General features: G+C 43.1%; 2 protein-coding genes across 2 annotated transcripts in view; both read right to left on the bottom strand.

Moving 5' to 3' along the window:
- Positions 1-1,244, bottom strand: part of GLB1L2 (galactosidase beta 1 like 2) — a 130,607-nt gene extending 129,363 nt beyond the window's left edge. Inside the window, exon 1 of the mRNA XM_089655117.1 lies at positions 850-1,244. Within this exon, the coding sequence (XP_089511243.1) occupies positions 850-920 (71 nt within the window). The 5' untranslated portion in view covers positions 921-1,244. The remainder of the gene's footprint in view (positions 1-849) is intronic.
- An 8,828-nt stretch (positions 1,245-10,072) lies between these two features.
- ACAD8 (acyl-CoA dehydrogenase family member 8) overlaps positions 10,073-11,454 on the bottom strand; it is a 33,262-nt gene continuing 31,880 nt past the window's right edge. Inside the window, exon 11 of the mRNA XM_089655118.1 lies at positions 10,073-10,559. Within this exon, the coding sequence (XP_089511244.1) occupies positions 10,507-10,559 (53 nt within the window). The 3' untranslated portion in view covers positions 10,073-10,506. The remainder of the gene's footprint in view (positions 10,560-11,454) is intronic.

Raw genomic sequence — 11,454 nt, 5'->3', positions numbered from 1 at the left:
GCAATTATTGCCCCATAATGTCCATATTATATTTATTATAAGGAAACATTCGCAAACTATATCCCCACTGAGACAGATTGGGGACACAGCCTGCTATTGTTTCATAATAATAAATAAAATATATAATATGGACATTACAAGGCAATAATAGCAGGCTGTGTCCCCAATCAGTCTCAGTGGGGATATAGTTTGCGAATGTTTCCTTATAACAAATATAATATGGACATTATGGGCAATAATTGCAAGTTGTGTCCCCAATGAGGAGATTCCCCCAATTTCCTGTTTTGGTGTCACCAAGATGGGATGTGAGGGGGAATCTCCCTGTGGGGACACAGCTTCTTATTGTTATATATATATATATATTATAGACGATATAAGGCAATAGTTGCAAGCTGTGTCCCCGCTGAGGAGATTGCCCGCATATCCTATTTTGGTGTCACCAAGATGGTATATATCAGGGGCGGACTGACAACTCATGGGGCCCCCGGGCAATAGGGGATCATGAGACCCCTGTATCCTCGCCCACACTCAAACCATGCCCAAAAAAGCCTATGAAAAAGGTACCAGGAGCATCTCATGGGCCCCCTACTGACCCCAGGAGTTCCCAAATGGTCAGTCCACCCCTGAATTTTATATATATATATGTACACACACATTAGAAAGAAACTTTTTCATGTCCCCACAGGGAGATTCCCCCCACTTCCTGCCCTGGTGTCACGGGGAAGTGCGGTGAAATCTCAGTGGGGACCCGGTAATAGAAGTATCTTGTGAATAGAAGGAGATAGGAGTCCATAGAAGATCAGTGTGAGCCCTCTGCCCCCTCCCTTGGCACCCCCGCCCCCCTCTCACCTGAGGATGAGGATGGCCGCCAGCAGCAGCCCGCACAGGGCCAGCAGCCTCCTGCGCCGCTCCCGCCTCATAGCTCCTCCGGCTCCTCTCTGAGCTCAGCAGCTCCGCCACACTTCCTGGTTGCCGGGGCAACGCCAAGCTCTCTCCTCACCAGCGCCGCCGATTGGACGCCCCGGGAAGCTCTACTCGCTGAGATTGGAGGGAATGGGGCAAATGGGCGGAGACGAGCGACTACTTCAGCTGCCGATCATCTGTCCCGAGGGCAGCAGATATAAATAGCGGTGTGCAGGTCAGTCAGAGGCCGGCTGTGTGCGGGGTGGCGGGGGCGGGCATGGCGGCTGCTGTGTGTAGGAGAGGAGAGATCAGATGGCTGGCTGTGTGTGGAGCCTCCCTCCTTCCATGTGTAATCACAGTGCAGCCTTCCTGCCTCCTCTACGTGCTCCCTGTGGACTCTCCCTCCCTTCTCTGTCATCATATATATATATATATATATATATATGTCATCCTGACACTGAACGGGAGAGAGATGTTATCAGAACTGGAGCAACCAATCAGCTTCCAGCTTCAGCTTGTTCAACTAAGTTTGCAAATGAGAGATGGAAGCTGATTGGCTGCTCCAGATTTGATCCCATAAATGTATTTATTTATTTCAGGTACTTATATAGCGTGATTAATTTACGCAGCGCTTTACATATATATTGTACATTCACATCAGTCCCTAACCCTCAAGGGGCGTACAATCTAAGGTCCCTAACTTACATTCATACATATACAGGGCAGACTGACCATTTGGAAACTCTGGCACTGCCCGAGGGCCCGGGGTCAGTAGGGGGCCCCATGAGATGCCCTTGGTACCTTTTTCATAGGCTTTTTTGAGTTTGGGCAAGGACCAGAGGCGGACTGACCATTAGGGAACTCGGGCACTGCCCGAGGGCCCAGGGTCAGTAGGGGGCCCCATGAGATGCCCCTGGTACCTTTCATAGGCTTTTTTGAGTGTGGGCGAGGATATAGGGGCCCCATGATCCCCTATTGCCCAGGGGCCCCATGAGTTGTCAGTCCACCCCTGGCAAGGACACAGGGGCCCCATGATCCCCTATTGCCCAGGGGCCACATGAGTTGTCAGTCTGCCCCTGTACATATACATACTAGGGACAATTTACCCCAGGTTCACACCTATGCGTTTTCACCCAAATCAGTGTATATGATTTAGTTTGTGTGAAAGTTAGAGAGTGCACAAACTATGGTATACATACAGTATATCAGTCCTGATGTACCGACGGTCCATCCTTATTCTTGAGGTTCTAAAACACCAGGACAGTACAAATACCCCCCCAAAATAACCCCTTTTTGGAAAGTAGACAGTCCAAAGTAAGAGTTTTTTGAAGTAATTTTTTTTTGTCACAATTTTTTGGAAAATTAAATATAATTTTGTTATTTTTCCCACAATCTTTTTTTTTTTTTTTTCTTACATACTGTCACCAGAGCAGTACAGAGTCATCATAGGACTGGTGTGGTGGTGATCAGGGATACTGACTGGTGACAGCATGTAAAATAAATAATTTGTTAAACTTTTTTTTTTTTTTACATACTCTTACCAGAGTAGTTCAGTGACACTGTACTACTCTGGGGGGGTGAGCAGTGATTTTTTTTCCCTACACTGTTTTTACTTGTGACAGTGATGATCGTGATGTGAAAAGCATTAGTTTTAACTGTTGTGAATGGTTTTCATTCATGAGAGCTTGCTTACGTGTGCTCTCAGCACGTTTCTCTACAAATAGTATGCAAATATACGTCCGGTCGCCGTCACGACCCAGCCTCCGAGAGGCCGCATATTTGCATACGCTCGGTGTGAAGGGGTTAAGAATAACAGCATTCTGGCAAGTGTGGATGTAAACTCATTGTACACTAATATCAGACATGATGCTGCATTAGATGCTGTGGTGTGGGCTCTACACAAAAGTACTAATTTGAAGCATAAACAAAAAGATTTCTTAAAACATCTTAGATCTAGCCACGGGTCATCATTTTTTCGAGCATAGAGGTAAATACTATAGGCAAATGAAAGGAGAGTGGCTATGGGAACCAAGTATGCACCCTCAGTAGCCAACCTCTTTATGAGCAAATGGGAACATGAGTCGATATATGGAAATAAGAGATCAGAGTAAAGATATATCGATGATATCTATTATATGGGAAGGATCTCGGGAATCCCTTGTGGAGTGTATTAAAGAAATTGGTAAGAATAGGTATAACATTTCTTTTTACAAAAATTATAATGGGGAGTCCATTAATTTTTTTGGATCTTACTATATCTAGAAAAGATACATTTTTTTTTGGATACAAATGGAGAAACAGAAAAAGGGCGCACCGACCTAGTGCATTATCGTTTAAAATAATTTATTGAAGAAACAAAAATAGGTATCATACTCACAATGGACATATTAACACAGGCATGTCAAACTGAACAAGATGTATGATCCAAACAACATCTGAGTCCATACGATGGAACCCTGGATGACCAACTTTCTAACGCGTTTCGAGGACACAACCTCTTCCTCAGAGCTGGTTGGCACTAGGTCGGTGCGCCCTTTTTCTGTTTCTCCATTTGTATCCAGTGTATTTGGACCACCCCAGTCTGTTGAGGGCAGCAAGCTGTGCTTATTCCAGAAAATTCCAGAACATTCCTATTGGGTCTACTGAGTCCTTTCCTAGCGCAGGAGTAAAGTGTTTGTTGTGTTACATTTTTTTTTTTTACCTGTACCCACTTTAACCATTTGCCTACCAGGCATTTACTGTAAACCCCCCTTCCTGTCCAGGCCAATTTTCAGCTTTCAGCACTGTCACACTTTGATAATTGCGCGGTCATGCAACACTGTACCCATATGAAATTTTTATCATTTTTTTCACACAAATAGAGCTTTTGGTGGTATTTAATTGCCACTGGGTGTTTTATTTTTTGCGCTATAAACAAAAAAAGAGCAAACATTTTTTTTAAAAAATGTTTTTCTTTGTTTCTATTATAAAATTTTGCAAACAAGTAATTTTTCTACTTCACTGATGTGCATTAATGAGGCGGCACTGATGAGGTGGAACGGATAGGCAGCACTGATGGGCACTGATAGGCAAAACTGATGAGCTGGCACTGATGCTGCACTGATATGCAACAATGATGGGCAGTGATGGGTGGCACTGCTGGGCAGTGATGGGTGGCACTGCTGGCCACTGGTGGGTGGCACTGATGGCCACTAATGGGCACAGGTGGGTGGCACTGCTGGGCATTTGTGGGCGGCACTGCTGGGCATTTGTGGGCAGGACTGGTGGGTGGCACTGCTGGGCACTGATGATTGGTGCCGATCCATCCTCTGACAGTTGCCAGTTATGTGACAGCGTGAGGAAAGTGCAGTCGATAATCGGCAACTGCATTTACCGGTGATCTGCCATGTCATTGGACACAGCTGATCACGTGGTAAAAGGCCACTGTAATTGGCCTGTTACCACATAACATGATCAGCTGTGTCCGTAGGACACAGCGATCATGGAGATTGCCAGGTGTGTGTCCCCCGAAGCATGCGGGAGGGAGCGTTCTGGGAGGACGTCATATGACGCCCTCCCAGAACTGGACAACCACGCTGTAGCTGTCATTTGGCTATCGCGCAGTTGGCAAGTGATTAAGGATGTGGATAGGAATGGATACATTCCCAAACATAGTTGCCATCATCCTAGATGGCTAAACACAATCCCTAAGAGTCAGTTTATGAGAATCAAACAGAATTGTGATGAGATTAAAGACTGTGAGGAATGAAGACATCTTAATACAGAGATTTGAAGAAAAAGTATATAAAAATAAAGATCTTATAAAAATAAAACATTTGGTATAGAGAATGGATAGAGAAGAATTATTAAAAACTAGAGAAAAGAAATTAGAAGACTATGGAGTAGCGTTTATCACGGGGTAATCTAAACAATAAGAGCTGATTGAGGAAATGTGTAGGAAACATTTGCCAATCCTTTTGCAAGATGATATCCTCAAAGGAATTTTTCCTAAAACACGAAGATACAAAACCATCCACAATGAGAAATAAACTAGCCAGAAATGTAACAGAACCCCCCCCCCCCCCCACCAAAAAAGCACCTTTCTAGACCAAACAGGTTTTTTCAGATGTGGAAGGGGTTTAGCTTGTAGGACAGTGGGGAGCAAAATTGAGAAAACTGATAATTTCCAATCTTATACTAAAGGAGAGACCAAAAGGATCAATAAATGTGTTTCACGTGCGAGTACTCAGGTGACTTACCTTTTAGAATGTCCTTGCAAATTGCAATATGTAGGGAGAACTACCAGAAAACTCGCTGTATGTTTGAGACAACATATTAGAAACATCAAAAAGGGTTTTAGACATCATAGCTTGTCTTATCATTTCAGAAATTCTCAATAGGGACCCCACTCTTTTGAAATTCTGTGGGATTGGTAAGGTAGAGCCTTTCTGGCGAGGAGGTGATCTAAAAGAATCAATATCACAGAATGAAACCAGATGAATCCTAAAATTGGACACTCTAGTACCTAAGGGGCTAAATGTAGAAATAGATCTGAATTGTTTCCTTTCTAATTGGTAAAATTAGGTTTCTTTTATTTATATATATTTTTTTAGAATGCTGGTTTGGTTAATTTTCTTGCATTTGAACCCTATGGTTTTTAGGGTTCGATGTGGGAATTACCATAGTTTGCGCCCTGTCCTACTTTGAATATAGTTCCCTTTATTTCATCTGGATTGCGGTTCCGAGGCGATCCTCATTATTTTCATTTAATTTATATTTGAGATGGTTTTAACTGGATAGATTTTTAATATTTTTTTAGTTATATTGGTATTTTAAAGTATCAGATTGTGTGTCACATGATCAGTATAGTTGGGAGTAGGAAGTAGTATTCATAACTAGTAGTCTGAAGCTAGTACACCCAACAGGAAGTGAGTCACTAAGATGGGAGGTGCATTTGTAGGGTATATTTAGCATGCAGGGACTGGAGATTACTGTCTGTGAGGACGCACTGGAGGGGCGAAGCGCGTTGACACAATTTCCGGTGGTTCTGTGTGACGTCACGTCCGGTGAGTTGAGTGCACGCAAATAGCGACGCTCTGGAGCCTTCTTGATTAGCGCTGTATTACCTTTGGAGGCTATGCAAGAATTATTATCTAAAGGCTCATGTATTTCTGATTTAATGTGAGTGTAATATGAATCGCTGTTTTTATTTTAATAAATAAGCCCAACAATATTACAATATGCCTTTTAAAGAAGCCTACCGCACTATGGTCTACTTTGTGGTTGTCGAGGTTCATCCACAGAGCTGGCTGTACTGAAATCGGGTGCCATATGTGAAGGTCCAGTGGTGATTCATAAGGGGGAGATTGTCCACAGATGAGCAAGTTATGTGTTACCCCCACTAATAGGGGAGATGCTTTGTTTGACCTATGTCCACATACAGGTCCATGCGAGAAGGGTGAGAGTCCACCTGGAAGTCTATGTTCACTGTGGTGATTCACATGTATTGAAGATTTACAGCACTGGGATTTTGGGTGCAATCACCAACAGGAGGATTTTTCACTTATTTGGATTTTTCTGAAGAATTGCATTTATTTTTATGTTTTATCTTTTGGGACTATCAGTCACATTTTTGTTCATATATTTACATGTATTGATTTATGCTAGCACACTTTCATTTGTTTTAGTCTGTTTTTTATGTTTACATAAATGTTTACATACTAAACAATGGAACAAACTGCTTTCCTCTTGCCCGTGTGGTGAACTATGGATCATACTGCTTTCCTCTTGCCCGCATAGTAAATTATGGAACATACTGCTTTCGTCTCGCCTGCACGGTGAACTATGGAACATACGGCTTTCTTCTTGCCCACATGGTGAACTATGGAACATATTGCTTTCCTCTTGCCAGCATGGTGAACTATGGAACAAACTGCTTTCCTCTTGCCCGCATGGTGAACTATGGAACATACTGCTTTCCTCTTGCCCACATGGTAAACTATGGAACATACTGCTTTCTTCTTGCCAACATGGTGAACTATGATACGGCTTTCTTCTTGCCCTCATGGTGAATTAAGGAACATACTGCTTTCTTCTTGCCCGCATGGTGAACTATGGAACATACGGCTTTCCTCTTGCCCGCATGGTGAATTATGGAACATACTGCTCTCTTCTTGCCCGCACGGTGAACTATGGAACATACTGCTTTCTTCTTGCCCGCAAGGTGAACTATGGAACATATTGCTTTCTTCTTGTCCACATGGTGAATTATGGAACATACGGCTTTCTTCTTGCTCGCATGGTCAGCTATGCAACATACTGCTTTCTTCTTGCCCGCACGGTGAACTATGGAACATACTGCTTTCTTCTTGCCCTCATGGTGAAGGAACATACGGCTTTCCTCTTGCCCGCATGGTGAACTATGGAACATACTGCTTTTTTCTTGTACACATGGTGAACTATGGAACCAACTGCTTTCTTCTTGTCCGCATGGTGAACTATGGAACATACTGCTTTCTCTTACCCACATGGTGAATTATGGAACACACTGCTTTCCTCTTGCCCGCATGGTGTATTATGGAACATACTGCTTTCTTCTTGCCCGCATGGTCAACTATGGAACATACTGCTTTCTCTTGCCCGCATGGTGAACTATGGAACATACTGCTTTCCTCTTGCCCGCAAGGTGAACTATGGAACATACTGCTTTCTTCTTGCCCGCATGGTGAACTATGGAACATACTGCTTTCCTCTTGCCCGCATGGTGAACTATGGAACATACTGCTTTCTTCTTGCCCGCATGGTGAACTATGGAACATACGGCTTTCCTCTTGCCCGCATGGTCAACTATGGAACATACTGCTTTTTTCTTGTCCGCATGGTGAACTATGGAACCTACTGCTTTCTTCTTGCCTGCACAGTGAACTATGGAACATACTGCTTTCCTCTTGCCCGCACGGCGAACTATGGAACATACTGCTTTCCTCTTGCCTGCATGGTGAACTATGGAACATACTGCTTTTCTCTTGCCTGCATGGTGAATTATGGAACATACTGCTTTCTTCTTGTCCACATGGTGAATTATGGAACATACTGCTTTCTTCTTGCCCGCACGGTGAACTATGGAACATACTGCTTTCCTCTTGTCCACATGGTGAATTATGGAACATACTGCTTTCTTCTTGCCCGCTTGGTGAACTATGGAACATACTGCTTTCCTCTTGCCCGCACGGTGAACTATGAAACATACTGCTTTCCTCTTGCCCACATGGTGAACTATGGAACATACTGCTTTCTTCTTGCCCGCACGGTGAACTGTGGAACATACTGCTTTCTCTTGCCCGCACGGCGAACTATGGAACATACTGCTTTCCTCTTGCCTGCATGGTGAACTATGGAACATACTGCTTTTCTCTTGTCCGCATGGTGAATTATGGAACATACTGCTTTCTTCTTGCCCACATGGTCAGCTATGGAACATACGGCTTTCTCTTGCCCGCATGGTCAACTATGGAACATACTGATGAATTGCACCTATACTCCATATACATGGGTCTGGTACTCTATTGAACCCTAGATATCTCTGTGAGCACATCTCACCAGAAATAAGTATTTTTGACTCTTAAGCCCAAAAAGCTAGGAGCCCATCATATCTGGTGAGTGTGGAAGACACAAGGTAGGGTCCACTGAGCACTACATGGCATTATCATCGTTTGTCTTTAAGGAACGGGATATAATATAGATTTTTGGACTTTCCTTAATTTGACACGGAATCTTTATTGGATCACTCAATCAGAGATTATTTAAGATTGTGGACTTCATTATTATTAGATCTTTTTGTGCTGCATTATTCATTACTTTAAGCTGTCATGAATGGAAGCCATTCATGACAGTTTTGCTTACATGTAACCATGTGATCACTATGATTGGTCATAGCGATCACGTGACACCCCAACCACTCACATCCCTCTGACAAAACACAATGATCGCTGTTGGCGGCTAAAGCCTCCGGCAGTAATCACATGCATAAAAATCCAACTATTGACTTGAATACAACCAGCCTGTCCAAAAAATGGATCGAATCTTGGCTGGTTCAGCAGGGACCAATCCATCTATAGCCAGCTTAGGTAGGAAGCTCATGTGACAGAGTGACAACGTAGGAGCACAACTGGGAGACAGGGACAGAGCACTGTCACCCTATAACAGGAAAAGGCCAATCAAGGGTCTTTACGGTAAAATCAATAGAGATTATTTCAACCACTTCAACCCCCTTTTACCCCCTTCCTGTCCAGGCCAATTTTCAGCTTTCAGCGCTATCACACTTTGAATGACAATTGCGCAGTCATGCAACACTGTACCCATATAATTTTTTTAGTATTTTTTTGAAAAAGTCCAAAAATTTTGCAAATAAATAATCTTCTTCATAAATCTTGGCCAAAATTTATTCAGTTATCTTTTTAGTTAAAAAAATAATAACCCAAATTAGTTTATAACCAAAAATTATAATTTTTCTAAAACAATTTTTAATTTTATTTTTTATATTATGATTTATGGGTTTGTTTTTTTTACATACTGTCACCCTAGCAGTACAGTGTCACCATAGTGACACTGTACTACTTGTGGGGGGTTATGAAGATTTTTTTTTTTTTACACTGATTTCTTTTACACCCAAAAGGGCTGTAAAAGCAATCATCTCTCCTTCTCTCTGGCTGCATTCTTGCAGCCATTGAGAAATACTGTGTGAGCTGTGATTGGTCACAGCTTGTCACATGGTACAAGGCTGTTGTGAATAGCCTTGTACCATGTGACCTCTGTGATCATTCACAGATTTCACATGTAGTAAGCAGAAGTGACATCTTGCTTTCTACTCTTCATGTGATCACTGATTGGCCAATCAGTGATCACATGAATCGGGACCTCACACAGAGCTCCAGTACAACGATCGGTGTTCCACGGTGTCCGGAGGACACAGCGGGCACTGGACCGCAGTGCTGCACGCTCCCAGGGAGCGCGCACAAGCAGGGGGTGGGGAGGCAGTTTATAAACAGCCACCCGACCCTGGACTGCGCCTGTCCGGCCATTTATATACATGGGCCGGATGGGAAGTGGTTAATGATGCTAAAATTTTTAGGAGCTTTCAGTGAGTGGGTTTGTATCTGCTTGAGATATTCAAGAAAATGTTCCAATCCAATCTGTTAAAATATATATTAAATACTAGACCTTCCGTGTTTTGATCAGACAGGAAGGCAGCAATGAATAAAACATTCCAGTCTGTTTAAAAACAAAAAAAGAATATAACATGAATATGAAGCTGAAGACGGCTGTTTCATCAGTCCAACCAACATTCAGTTTAGGAGACCTCCTTGATGCACTGTGTGCCTCGTGCCTCGGTGATCTCTATGTCATACAGGAGCCACAAAACCACTTCAAAACGAACAACGGCTACACCTCAAAACAGAGACGATCAGAGTCCAACACCCATAGAAAAGCACCCAGATCCCAGGCCTGCTCATCATGTATGGAGGGGGTTTGGTGATGATTTTGCCTGATCCCCTGAGGCAGAGTCCCTGTGATGTCAGGAACCGTACGATGGAGATAAGTCCTCATTAATTCGATGTCCCCGTCTCATCCCTGCAAAAGGTTCCTGGCCACAATCATCCTCATCACCTCATTGGTCCCTGTTAGGACAAAGGAGATGAAATATTAACATGGAACTTCAAGGACTGAAATGGACTTTCATTTTCAGAAATAAACCCGTAAATTAAGACCGGGCCAATTCTGCAACTTTTTGTTTACATTTTCAAAATCTGTATTTTTTGCTACAAAATACTTAGAACCCCCAAACATGATATATTTTTTTAACAGAGGTCCTAGAGAATAAAATGGTGGGTGTTGCAATTTTTTATGTCACATAATATTTGCAAATACACATTTTTTGGGGGAAAAAATACACTTTAATGAATTTTAATGCACAAAAATACAACATAATACCCAACTGTTTGGTAAAAAAATAAAAGATGATACGCTGAGTAAATAGATACCTATCATGTCACGCTTTTACATTGCACACGCTTGTGGAATGCCACTTAAAGTGGTTGTTCTAGGCATGAAGGTAAAAAACCTTCTGTGTGCAGCAGTGCCCCCAGCCCCCTCAATACCTACCTGAACCCCAGCGATATGCACGACAGCCTCGGCTGTCACGGGTCTTCTTCGTCATTGACAGCAAGTGGAAGCCATTGGCTGCTGCTATCAATCACAGCTAGTCAGCCAATGAGGAAAGAGAGGGGGCAAATCAAGCCTCGGCTCCTTGTGTGAATGGACACACAGAGCAGCGGGTGCCCCCATAGCAAACTGCTTGCTGTGGGGGTACACCTGACAGGAGGGAGGGGCCAGGACAGCCTGCAGGGGACCCAGAAAGAGGAGGATCCAGGCTGCTCTGTGTAAAACCACTGCACATAGCAGGTAAGTATAGACATGTTTGTTATTTTCCAAAAACAAAAAAGAAAAATTAACCTTTAGAATCGCTTTAAAAATCTCCATAGGCTTTAAAAGCCTTTACAGGTTACCAGTTTA

The sequence above is a fragment of the Staurois parvus genome, unplaced genomic scaffold (assembly GCF_062004578.1).
Source record: "Staurois parvus isolate SC_StPar_1 unplaced genomic scaffold, SC_StPar_1.0 ptg000820l, whole genome shotgun sequence".
NCBI lineage: Eukaryota > Metazoa > Chordata > Amphibia > Anura > Ranidae > Staurois > Staurois parvus.
Note: the sequence above shows the minus strand (reverse complement) of the source record. Positions and strands in the feature narration are given on the sequence as shown.